The 13,398-nt window shown below is 47.2% G+C and overlaps 1 protein-coding gene across 1 annotated transcript in view; it reads left to right on the forward strand.

Moving 5' to 3' along the window:
- LOC108874713 (titin-like) overlaps positions 1-13,398 on the forward strand; it is a 203,254-nt gene that overhangs the window by 132,512 nt on the left and 57,344 nt on the right. Inside the window, 29 exon segments of the mRNA XM_051073998.1 lie at positions 20-334; positions 797-911; positions 1,085-1,393; positions 1,482-1,663; positions 1,837-1,966; positions 2,123-2,274; positions 2,421-2,568; positions 2,670-2,890; positions 3,107-3,203; positions 3,304-3,600; positions 3,871-3,926; positions 3,928-4,171; positions 4,437-4,751; positions 4,942-5,165; positions 5,267-5,417; positions 5,510-5,791; positions 6,309-6,611; positions 6,693-6,998; positions 7,473-7,754; positions 7,928-8,115; positions 8,489-8,600; positions 8,736-8,874; positions 8,996-9,159; positions 9,248-9,399; positions 9,559-9,715; positions 9,843-10,124; positions 10,315-10,614; positions 10,826-11,119; positions 11,363-13,367. Coding sequence (XP_050929955.1) covers positions 20-334; positions 797-911; positions 1,085-1,393; positions 1,482-1,663; positions 1,837-1,966; positions 2,123-2,274; positions 2,421-2,568; positions 2,670-2,890; positions 3,107-3,203; positions 3,304-3,600; positions 3,871-3,926; positions 3,928-4,171; positions 4,437-4,751; positions 4,942-5,165; positions 5,267-5,417; positions 5,510-5,791; positions 6,309-6,611; positions 6,693-6,998; positions 7,473-7,754; positions 7,928-8,115; positions 8,489-8,600; positions 8,736-8,874; positions 8,996-9,159; positions 9,248-9,399; positions 9,559-9,715; positions 9,843-10,124; positions 10,315-10,614; positions 10,826-11,119; positions 11,363-13,367 — 7,922 coding nt within the window.

Raw genomic sequence — 13,398 nt, forward strand, 5'->3', positions numbered from 1 at the left:
ACACATCCCTCTCCTGCAGGTGTGGAACCTGCAGACCAACAAGACCTACATGTTCCGCGTCAAAGCACAGAACCGGTACGGTATATCTGACCCCTGCACAACAGAGGAGGTCCAGATCACAGACCCCTTCGGCCTTCCTGGCCCACCAGAGAAACCAACCATTGCAGAGTACTCCAAGACCTCCATGACCCTGACCTGGGAGCCTCCCCTGGACAGCGGTGGCTCCACAATTATCGGCTACTGGCTGGAGAAGAGAGAGAAGGGCACTGGCTATTGGGCCAAAGTCAACAAGGTGCCAGTCTCCAAGAGGGGCATGAAAGGCTGGGAGTACCAGGTGAGCTGTTGGGACTCTGTTTCAGTGCTTACTTGGCACATGTAGGGTCTGCATTTGAATTGAGCTTTTGTCACCCTTCTACAGGCCTTGGGACTAAACCCAAACAGACCTACAGACCTTTTAGATGGCTCGTCACTGACCTTTTGGAGGGTCTGTCATAGACATTTAAGAAGACCCTATACAGACAGTTAACATGGTCTGCCATAAATCTGTAACAGAGTTTTAGGATGCTTCATCTTAGACCTTTAAATAGGCCCAACACAGACCATTTGGAAGGTCTTTCACCCACCTTTAAAAAGGTTTCAAATAGACCTTTAAAATAGTCTATGAAAAACCTTTATTGTGGTCCTTTGTAGATCTTGAGTCCATCACAAACTTTGGATGGTTTTGGGAGACAGTGACCGGCAGCCATTCAATACTTCTTAACACTTCTTAATACTTCTTCTTTTCTGTGTCTTCTAGGTGACTCGTCTGTTTGAAGGAACAGAGTATGAGTTCAGGGTTGCTGCCTGCAATTCTGCAGGAACTGGACCATTTAGCGGACCATCTGACTCTGCCTTTGCTGTTGATCCAATCAGTAAGTAGCAAACAACATGCTTCTTTTTAAAAGCATTGGATAATAAATATGTCTGGTGTTGACCAAATGATTAATCACAGTCCTTCCTTAAACAAACTGATGAATGAATTTGAGTTTATGATAATGGGTAGTGTTTCACATACTGCTGCTTTCCTGCTGCTTTCCACCTCCAGCTCCTCCAAGCATGCCTGCTGCTCCTGAAGTGGCTGATAAGACAAAGCACAGCGTCACGCTGTCCTGGAAACCACCGGAGAAAGACGGAGGAAGCCCCATCAAGGGCTACATCATCCAGATCCAGGATGAAGGCTCATCTGAGTGGGTGAGGGTGAACGACCCCGATTCCCTTCATCCTACGACCGAGTTCACTGTTCCCAGTCTCCGTGAGCTGAAACGCTATCGCTTCAGGATCATTGCTGTCAACGACATTGGCGAGTCTGACCCCAGCCCTCGCACCAGCGAGGTTCTGATTGAGGATGTCCAGCGTATGTCCTACTTTAAAGTCTCGTTACAATTTCATCACTGTCCAAAGGTTTTCTTGTTTGTGTCTCACTGATGTTTCTTACTTGACAGTCCCACCTTCGATCAGCATTGATGTGATGGCTGATGACCTGCTGTGCATCCGTGCTGGAGATCCAATCAGGATCCCAGCCACCATCAAGGGCCGCCCTGTTCCCAAGGTGACCTGGGATTTCGATGGCAAAGCCAAGTCACACAAGAAGAACAAACTTCACACACTGCCTGTAGACTCTGAGGTGAGACCTTCACAACAACACAATGATTTTCTCACCAAGCTCAACAGTCAAAGCTTCTTTTTTTCTTTAAATCCTAAACAAATGCTATATTTTTCAAAGGTCCGTTGTGTTCATGTTTCATGGAATTAAATCTCATTTTCTCACTGTTTCACTTTGTCTCAATGTGTATTTAGGTTGAGTCCACAGACACCACATCTGTAGTGGTCATCCCCGTAAGCCTGAGGAGCCACTCTGGACGCTACACCATCACCGCCAAGAACAAGTCTGGACAGAAACATGTGAACGTCAGAGTCATTGTCCTCGGTATATCTGTCTTGCTTTTACACAGACTTGGACACTGCATACATCCCTAAACTGTTCTAACACGACTTGAGAATGTTTGAGAATTTCTTCTGTAAGAGATTGTTGGTATGTTTTGTTGTTCTTTGAAGTCTAACTGTATCTTTCTCCTGGGTGCAGACGTCCCTGGTCCTCCAAAGGAGCTAAAGGTTACTGATGTTACTCGGGCTACTATGAGGCTCATCTGGAAACTCCCTGACAATGATGGAGGAGAGAGAATTAAGAGCTACTTTATCGAGAAGAAGAGTGTCACTGACAAGGCCTGGACCAAGGTAAACTTTCAGTATTTAATTTTATCTTCACTTTGCTTTGATTATTTTTTATTTTTGAAAATAAATGGTTGAAAAACATCTGATTTTCCCTTTAAGTTAATCTGTCAGTTGAATTTGCTGATTAACTGTAATCAATTTGTTATCAGGTGAACGCAGCCTGTGCCAGCCAGGCCTATGTGGTGCCAGGTCTGCTGGAGGGTCAAGACTACCTGTTCAGGGTCCGAGCTGAGAACAGACTCGGATTTGGACCATTCACCGTCACCACCGACCCTGTTCGGGCCAGAGACCCCATCTGTGAGAACAAACCCACTGCGCTAACTACAGAGATACAGCACAAACTTGCAAAACCTCATTGGAATTGCTCTAATGCTAATCCTTCTCTTCCTCTTCCTCAGACCCTCCTGACCCCCCCACCAAGTTGAAGGTTGACCTGGTGACAAAGAACACCGTCACTCTTAGCTGGGAACCTCCCAAAAATAATGGTGGATCTCCAGTGAAGCATTACATCATCGAGCGTTTGAGCTGGGACACCAGCGGTAAGGAGAAGGAGACCTGGAAACAGTGCAACAAGAGAGACGTGGAGGAACTCACCTTCGTGGTGGAGGACCTGAAGGAGGTTGGTCTACGTCCTTTCGGAATCCCGCCACTCTCATTTTACCACTTCCTGCCTGCATTAATTCTTAGTTTAACTCCCCCTCCTTCCAGACAGGGCAGGTTACATGTTCATTGTATTTGGCTTGTTTTTAGTCGTCTTGTGCTAAACTACTGAAATCAAGTTTCCTTCAGACCTCGACTCACTGTCAACTTGTTTGATCTTGTCGTTGATCTGCAGGGAGGAGAATATGAATTCAGGGTAAAAGCAGTGAATGCTGCCGGACCTAGCCGACCCTCTGCCACTGTTGGACCCATGGTCATCAAGGATCAGACATGTGAGTGAAAGGCCCAGACACCTGTTTCACCTTATCCAGCTAGGGTTGAATTTTTTTCGTTGCAGGCCACTTTCATAAAATTTTTCATTTCCCCTTTCAGGTGCTCCCACCATTGGGCTGCGTGAAGCCATGGAGGGTGAGGAGGGCTGTGATGTCAGCATCGTGGCGAAGGTGAGCGGCTGTCCGTTCCCCACACTCACCTGGCATAAGGCCACCATGGCCAAACCTGAGGAGAAGGCCGTCGTCCAGTATGACCAGCACATCAACAAACTGGTGACCCAAGACAAGTGCACGCTGCTGATCCAGCAGGCGAGCAGGCACGACAGCGCCCTCTACAGCCTGACAGCCAGCAACAGTCTGGGCACCGTCACCAAGGCCATCAAGCTCTCAGTGCTGGGTGAGAAACACAAACAGCACATCATTACGAAACTACCTGATTTTATAGGGTTACAGGTTTCAAAAAACCCTTCTCAGTAGAACATCCACTTTATTATCAGTCATGGTTCAAGTGATTGAACCAGTAGGAATTCAAATTTTAATTCTAATATATTAAATGGTGGCAGCCTGTTCAATGTAAACATTTACTAGTACCTTCCCATAATCATGCTACATGAATGTTTCTTATAAAACAAATGGGACTCTCCCTCCTTCCCACCCACCCCTGCAGGACCTCCTGGCCCACCTGTTGGACCAATCAAATTCACTGAGGTGTTTGCCGAGAGGAATCGGCTTGGCCTGGAACCCTCCCACAGACGATGGTGGATCTAAGATCACCAACTACGTGGTGGAGAAACGTGAGGACAACAGGAAGTCCTGGGTTCACGTCTCCAACGATCCCAAGGAGTGCGCCTACGTGGTGACCCGGTTGACAGAGAACCATGAGTACGAGTTCAGAGTCATGGCCCAGAACAAGTTTGGAGTTGGACCTCCACTGGTCAGCGAGCCGGAGAAGGCCAGAAACCTTTTCAGTGAGTTCAGATCAGTGTGTCTTGTCAGCTGTCTTCAGTTTCATCATCAAAAGACTAAAAACTTCTCTGTTACAGTTACAGACTGTAATCTGCTTACATTTATTGCACTCTTTATTATTGTCTATAAAACGGTTATGGAACATTGAGGCTGAGATCAGTTTAACACCTCTAGAGATCAGTATTTTTTCTTTATCGTGTTTACTGGTGAACAAACTGATGTGTATATGATGTATTGATAATTGAAGACTGTCCTGTCCTCTTGCAGCTGTCCCGGGTCAGTGTGAGAAACCGACTGTAACAGAGGTCTGTCTGGAGTCAATGACAGTCAACTGGGATGAGCCAAAGTACGATGGCGGCTCCTCCATCACCGGCTACTTTGTGGAGAAGAAGGAGACCACCTCCAAGCGCTGGACCCGCGTCACACGCGACCCAATCCGGGCGCTGCCTCTGGGCAATAACTGGGATGTCACCGGCCTGCTGGAGGGCGCCCTGTACCAGTTCAGGGTCATTGCTGTCAACGCCGCCGGCTGCGGTCTGCCCAGCTTACCCTCTGACCCCATTCTATGCAGAGACCCTATCAGTAAGAAAGAGATGTTTTCACTATATTAGAGGTGGTGACAGTGAGTGGAGTGTGATTGTCTTATATTTGAGGACATTTGAGACAGTTACATGTTTTCGAATGAAGAGAGTATCAGTGTGAAATAAATAAATTGATGAGTGAAACTCAGAGACACCAAACTCAGAGTATTTGTATCTGTGTGTGTGCACAGAGCCTCCAGGGCCACCTGCTCCAAAGGTGACAGACTGGACCAAGTCGACAGTGGAGCTGGAGTGGCTCCCTCCTCTGGTGGACGGAGGGTCAAAGGTCACTGGCTACATTGTGGAGTTCAAGGAGGTGAACAAGGAGGAGGAAGAGAAGAAGGCTCAGAGGAAACTGCTGCTGAGTGATGCTGAGGAGGAGAAGGAGCCTGAGAGTGAGGAGAGCTGGGCCAAGGTAAAAAAAATAAAAATAGAATACCTACTTTGATGATAAATAACAATAATTTTCCAGTCAAAAAACTTGTTGTTGATAATGTTACTTTCATCTGTCTCCAGGCAAAGGACACAGAGATCAGAGGAACCAAGTTTGTGGTACCCGGTCTGAAAGAAGGCGGTCTGTACCGCTTCAGAGTCCGTGCTGTGAACGCCGCCGGAGTTGGAGAACCAGGACTCGTGTCTGAGCTGATTGAGGTCAAAGACAGAACAAGTAAGACTAACAAAGATTAACAAACATGATGTGTTTATGATGATAAAACTGAGAACATTTAATAAAGAGCAAATTTTCACCCTATCATCCAGTCCCTCCTGAGATGGACCTGGACGCCTCTGTCAAGGAAAAGATCGTGGTCCACGCTGGTGGCACCATCCGCATCATCGCCTACGTGTCCGGTAAACCCGCCCCACAGATCACCTGGTGCCGCGACGATGCCGAGGTGCCCAAAGAGGCTGTGGTGGAAACGACAGGCATCTCCAATTCACTGGTTATCAAAAACTGCAGACGCCATCACCAGGGCATCTACACACTGAGCGCCAAGAATGAGGGAGGAGAGAGGAAGAAGGCCGTTATTGTCGAGGTCCTGGGTGAGTTGGCCTGACCGCAATGAGAGAGGAAGAGTTATCGAAAATGTTTGTTAAGAAAAAAACAACTCAAACATACCCAGCTGCACCTTCACTCAGGTGAAGGATGTGAATACTGTACTGAAAGTATCAAAAGTAACTGTGACTGTTATGTTATTAGATTATTATTGCTGGTGCATTCATGTAAAAGCTGGATTTTACTGTTGTAGCCGTTTGACTTTTAGACATTTTATAAACAGTGTAATTAATGATTATTTTCATTATGCATTAATATGCTCATTATTTTAACAACTAATCGATTGACTGTCCATCAGGTTATTGTTTCCGCTATACGTGTATTTACTGTTGAGTAATTTAATACAAAACAAAGCCTAATATTTTATTGAAGTATGTTCACTACGCTATTCAGTGGGCTGAACCAAATATGCAAGGGCCATAAAATAAAAGACTTAAAAATTGGAGCTTGCTACAATTACTTTCCACTATGTCTGACTCCCTGGCCCTTCTCTTCTCTCTCTAGATGTGCCTGGACCGGTTGGTCTTCCCTTTGCTGGCGAGAATTTGACCACTGACTCCTGCAAACTGACCTGGTACTCCCCCGAGGATGATGGTGGCTCGGCCATCACCAACTACATCATTGAGAAGAGGGAGTCAGACCGCATGGGCTGGACCTCAGTTTCCTACACAGTGACGAGGAACAATGCTGTGGTTCAGGGACTCATCGACGGCAAGGGCTACTTCTTCAGGATCGCAGCTGAGAACATCATCGGCATGGGACCTTTCATTGAGACCGACAAGATGGTTCTCATCAAGGACCCCATCTGTAAGTCAGACACAACAATCTGACATATAAAAAAAGTTGGCCCCTCTATATACGTCTAATAAATCCCATTATTATTCTCAGCCGTCCCGGAGCGTCCAGAGGACCTGATCATTACTGCCGTCACCAAGGACTCCATCTCTGTCGCCTGGAGACCGCCAAAGTACGATGGAGGTGCCGAGGTGACCGCGTACATCCTAGAGTCCCGTATGATCGGCCGGGACAACTTCACACGCATAGGTGGTGAGGACAAGCTGATGGACAGGAAGTTCACGCTGACTGGGCTGAAGGACGGCTCGAGCCACGAGTTCAGAGTCTCCGCCGTCAACCAGGTGGGACAGGGCAAACCATCCTTCGCCACCAAACCTGTGCAGTGCAAGGATGAGCTCGGTGAGTGACAACGACAAACCTATTGAGTAAAGAATACATTAAGTTATTTTCAAGTCAAGTCAAGTCAAATTTTATTTATATAGCGCCAATTCATAACAGAAGTTATCTCGAGACGCTTAAACTTGTTTGGAAGTTTTGAGTTGGTGGATATTCAATGGTCGATCAGTCCATCTGCCATTTTGGTCCAGATTGAATTGTCAGATGGATTATCATGAAACTAGGTTCAGACATTCATTTTCCCCTTGGGACTATTTCACCCAATTACATTACATTACAATAAATTAATGTACTTAATGAATCATTGAAGGACATATTCTTCATCTGCTCTGACCATGAAAAATAAATTATTAATTTTCATTCTATGTGTTATTAATCTGGTGAGCACTGCAGAAATTCTGTTAAGTAAATCAGTATTAATAAATGCTGAATAACTTTTTAAATTGTCAAAATGTTTGTCCCTCTTCCACCCCTTAGAACCACCCACTCTGGACCTGGACTTCAGGGACAAGATGATGGTGAAGGTGGGAGACAGCTGCATGCTGTCTGGACGCTACAGCGGCAAACCAGCCCCGGCCATCACCTGGAAGAAGAACGACGAGGAGCTGAAGGCAGACGAGGAGATCAGCCTCCACAGCACCACCCGCCATCTCAGCCTCAATATCAGCAAGACCAAGAGAGAGCACAGCGGCTGCTACTGCGTCACTGTGGAGAACGCTGCCGGAACTCGCACAGGAATCTGCACCATCACTGTGGTCGGTGAGTCGCTGCTCCACTAAAACTCACTATAGTCACACACAGGTTTGAAGAGACTCAGCTCCTGGTGCAAATTTGACCTACTGTCACATGGTGTCTCCAGATTTTAAAATTTAAAAAACATTTTTTTTTAATTTGGCTTTAAACAAACCTGTATGAATGCTTCTGTCTGTCAGACCGGCCTCAGCCTCCAGAGGGCCCTGTAGTGTTCAATGAGGTCTACAGGAACTACATGGTGATCTCCTGGAACCCTCCTCTGGACGATGGAGGCTGTGCCATCTCCAACTACATCATTGAGAAGAGAGATACCAACAGAGACTTGTGGATGCCCGTCACCTCGTCCTGCACCAGGACCACCTGCAGGGTGAGTTTATTGGTGGGCAGAATGGTGGGCAAATAAAATACACACGTGGATTATGTTCCAGATGCTGATTTTGGGTATGAAAATAGGTTAAGATAATTCAGTGGACACTGAATTGTGTTTGTATAACCATATATTTTCACACAGACAATAAAACTAAAAGAACTTAAATACCATAGTGATGACATTTTGATAGAAATCAGTAAATATTTGATCAAAGAATAAGGAAAAACAAAGTTTGGAATCTGATGAGATACGTGACATCAACTCCCAATACTTAATAGTTTTTGGCACGGATGCATTTCAGTCCATACAAAAACTGGACAGTAACTCTTCAGGGCTGATGTCCTCCTCCCCCTGCTGTTTGTTGCTTCAGGTGCCGAAGCTGATCGAGGGTCGTGAGTACATCATCAGGATCATGGCTCAGAACATCTACGGCATCAGCGACCCACTCCTGTCTGCAGAGACCAAGGCCAGAGACATCTTCAGTAAGCCCTGACAAATTCTCTGCAAGACAAAAACAAACAAACAAAAACAAAAAACATTTGTTCATAAGCTGATGCATGTCGCAAAGACGAGGCATCCCACAGTGTCTGATCAGTGTGGCTTTGTTTCCATCGCAGAGGTGCCCGACGCTCCTAAACAGCCCACAGTGAAGGAGGTTTACCACGACTCTGCCCTCATCAGCTGGGAGCCACCTGCTGACGGAGGAAAACCAATCACAGGCTACATTGTGGAGAGGAAGGAGACCATGGCCAACAGGTATACAACACACACCTTGTTGAGATAAAGTGCCCAAAAAACACCAGATTTCATCTTATACAGAAAATATGAACATGTTTCTCAGAGGCTAATAGATTAATGGCTACATGTGTCCTTCCAGGTGGGTTCGTTGCAACACAGAGAGAATCCATCCGAAGGTGGAGTACTGGGTGACCGAGCTGCTGCAAGGTTGTGAATACGAGTTCAGAGTCAGCGCTGAGAACGAGGTGGGAGCCGGAGACCCAAGCCCACCATCCAAGCCTGTCTTTGCAAAAGATCCAATCGGTAAGTTCATCTCTAAAAACAATACTTCATTTTATTCCTGTTACTTTATAAACTGATTACGATAATTCCTACCTGTCTTTGGCCGCAGTGAAACCCAGTCCACCAGTGAACCTCCATGCCATCGACTTCACCAAGGAGTCAGTGACTCTGTCCTGGGAGCCTCCTACTGACACTGGCAGAGGAAAGATCTTTGGATACCTGTTGGAGTTCCAAAAGGCTGGAGAAGAGGAGTGGCACAAGGTGAGGCAGTTTTCAAATGGTTGAAATTTAACTGACAGATTAATTGAATTTCCTGCCAAGAAAATGAAAATGTGCCCTTTTGATTTGAATGACCCCATGACCTTTGTACTGCATGATTTGAAATGTGTCATTGAGCTTTTGTTCTTCTGTTGCTCTCAGGTGAACCAGACTCCTGACTCCTGCCAGGAGACCAAGTTTAAGGTGATCAACCTGGATGATGGTGCCCTCTACCGCTTCAGAGTCATGGCTGTTAACGCTGCCGGAGAGTCTGACCCGGCTAATGTGAAGGAGCCAATCAGAGTGCAGGACAGACTTGGTAGGTTTTTGTTTCAGTATTACCTGCACCTCTTTTATGAAGTGCTTTGTCCATCAAATGTGATAACAAGCAGTGTTAACGAATTAGCAGTTAATGTCTCACATGCCATTCCTCTTCATCCCCTCAGAACCCCCAGAGCTGATTCTGGATGCTGGAATGACCCGTGAGGTGAAGGCCATGGCCGGCACTCACATCACACTGATGGCTGGTATCAAAGGCGTTCCATTCCCCACAGTTACCTGGAAGAAGAACGACGCTGAGGTTCCCACCAGGGCTGATATTGAAACCAACCAAGCAGGCACTAAGCTTGAGATGAGGTTCTGTAACCGAGGTGACTCTGGAGACTACACCCTAACTGTGGAGAACCCAGCTGGGTCCAAGACCGTCACTTGCACTGTGCTGGTCTTCGGTAAGAATTGCACAAAGAAAATATTAGCATGAATACCTGAGTTTGTTTTGCTCTTTTCTATATGTAAGGTTTGGTTCAGATAATCAATTGTCATTGGGATTGATATGATGCTTTTAGCAAATTCCATTTCTGCCACAATTGACAAGTAAGGCTCGGTAGTTTTGTGACGTCCCTCGTGTGTTTTATCCAGACAAACCTGGTCCCATCCAGCACCTCCGGGTGTCTGACGTCAGGAGCGACTCTGCCTACCTGTCCTGGAAGGACCCAGAGGACAACGGTGGTACCCGCATCACAAACTTTGTGGTGGAGAAGAAAGACACAGCATCCACTCAGTGGGTCCCCGTCTGCTCCACATCCAAGAAACGCAGCATGATGCTGAAGCACCTGATGGAGGGCACATCCTACACGTTCAGAGTCGCTGCTGAGAACCAGTATGGCCGCAGTGAATATGTTGAGACGCCAAAGGCCATCAAGGCAATGAACCCACTCTGTGAGTAACAACACAGTCAAGACTATTCAACAGTTTAATGTGTATTATTAATGTGTTTGAATACAAAGGAAATACTCAGTTATTACACAGAGGACAAACCTCTTGGGATTCATTATATGATTTTCAAGGAGAAAAAAAAGGGACCAAGGAAGGTGGAGTCTATGTTGTGAATGACAAAACTCACCAGTTCAAACTTAAATGTCTGTTTCAGTCCCTCCTGGTCCTCCTAAAGACCTGCACCATGCCGACGTGGACAAGACTGAGGTGTGGTTGGTCTGGAACTGGCCTGACCGCAATGGAGGAAGTGAGATCACCGGCTTCCTGGTGGAGTATCAGGAGGAGGGAGCGAGAGAGTGGGAAGAGTGGAAGACCGTCAGCATCCCTGAGAGTCATGTGACTGGCCTGGAGGAAGGAAAGACCTACCGTTTTAGAGTGAGGGCTGAGAATGCCATTGGCCTCAGCAGACCTGACACCACCGTGCCTATCCTGTGCCAGGAGAAACTGGGTGAGATACAAGATGGAACCCCAGTGCTTTGTATCAGAGGAATTGTACACTGGATCACACATATATAATTTATTTATCAAAGGAGAGATTTTAGGTTTTTACTCTCAGTTGAAATTAGAGGTTCACAGATGCGCATTTCTGTAGCAATTGTTATAGTTGGTCAGTTAACATTAAGTATTCTGTGTTTTCTAACATAATGAGTGTAGAAGTAAGGGATGACCTCCTGTGTCTGCATATCCACAGTGCCTCCAATTCTCGAGGTGGATGTTAAGCTCACTGAAGGCATCATCGTGAAGGCCGGCACCACCATCAGGTTGCCAGCTATCATGAGAGGAATCCCCGTTCCCACTGCCAAATGGTCCATTGAAGGAGAGGAGATCGTCAGCAAGGACAATGTCAAGATCGACACTGACAACTTCTCCACTGTGCTCAGCATTAATGAGTGCACCAGGAACCACACTGGCACCTACCTGCTCACTGTGTCCAACCCAGCTGGAACTAAGACAGCGGCCCTGAACGTCACTGTTCTGGATGTTCCCGCTGCTCCCATTGGACCTGCCAACATCCTGGAGGTCACTCCTGACTCCATGACAATTGAATGGCGTCCTCCCAAGGATGATGGTGGCAGCCCCGTCACCAACTACATTGTGGAGAAGAGAGAGTCCAACAGGGAGACCTGGGGAGGTGTGAGTTCTGGCAGCCTTGCCACACAGCTCAGGATCACACGCCTACAGAGGGGAACGGAGTATGTGGTTCGCATTCGTGCTGAGAACAAGATGGGCATTGGTGCTCCTCTGGAAACCAAGCCCACTGTCGCTGAGCATAGCTTCATGCCACCCAGCGCGCCTGGTAAGCCACAGATCTCTGATATCTCAGAAGATGCTGTTACAGTCGGCTGGACCATGCCCCTGTCTGATGGTGGCAGTCAGATCGCTGGCTACATCATTGAGCGCAGACACAAGGGAGGAAAATGGATCCGTGTCAATAAGACACCCTGCAAAGACCTTAGGTACAGAGTCCTGGGTCTGTTTGAGGGCAGTGAGTATGAGTTCAGAGTGTTTGCTGAGAATATCGCCGGCTTCAGTGGCCCATCTCCCATCTCTGATCCCTGCAAGCCCTGCAGGCCTATCACTGTCCCCAGTCCCCCTGTTAACCCCAAAGTTAAAGATTACAGCAAGACCACTGCTGACCTGGTGTGGACCAAACCCACAAAAGACGGTGGCAGCCCTATCCTGGGCTACACTGTGGAAATGAAGAAAGCAGATACAGAGGAATGGAAAAAAGTTAACCTGGACGACTTCATCAAGCTATGCGCCTACAGGGTGAAGGGTCTGGAGGAGGGTGTGACCTACAGATTCAGAGTCTATGCCTCAAACATGATTGGAGATGGAGAACCAAGGGAAATCCCAGAGTCCATCACTGCTCAGGATATCCTAATCCCTCCAGAGATTGAGATGGAGGCTACCTGCCGTGAACATGTCACTGTGCGTGTTGGACACAACATCAACATCATCGGTTACATCAAGGCCCGTCCTGACCCTGATGTACTTTGGTCAAAGCAGGAGACAGTTCTGGAGAACAGCAAACGTATCACTATCACTCAGAACTTGCCTGTGGTCCACCTGAAAATCAAGGAGGCCACAAGAACTGACCATGGCAAATACATGCTTAAAGCTTCAAATGAGGGTGGCGAGGCCTCCTGCACCATCACAGTCAATGTTCTGGACAGACCCAGCCACTGCCAGAACCTGCACATTACCTATTCAACCAGGGATTCATGCATGATCAACTGGGATGCTCCTCAGGACAACGGTGGATCCGAGATAACAAACTACATCGTGGAGTGCCGTGAGCCCAGCATTAGCATGTGGTCTATGATCTCTTCCAACTGCACCAATCGCAAGATCAAGGCCAAATTGATGGAGGGCCACGAGTACCTGTTCCGTGTCTGTGCCGTAAACAAGCTAGGACCTGGACCCTGCGTGGAGACCAAGACCCCTCTGCTGGCCATTGACCCCATCGAGAAGCCTGGTGAGCCTGAGAACTTCAGAGTCACTGACATTGGTAAGAACTACGTCTATCTGAGATGGAGGAGGCCTGACTATGATGGTGGGAGCCCAAACCTCTCCTACAACCTGGAGTGCAAAACCAAAGATGCTGAGGAGTGGGAGAAGCTCAATACCGGCATTCTCACCGACACCTTCTTCCTGGCTGACAAGCGTGTAGAGAACCAGATGTACACCTTCAGGTAAGTCACCATGTTCATGCCGTTTGTTTTG

Source organism: Lates calcarifer, linkage group LG1 (genome assembly GCF_001640805.2).
Source record: "Lates calcarifer isolate ASB-BC8 linkage group LG1, TLL_Latcal_v3, whole genome shotgun sequence".
Lineage (NCBI taxonomy): Eukaryota > Metazoa > Chordata > Actinopteri > Centropomidae > Lates > Lates calcarifer.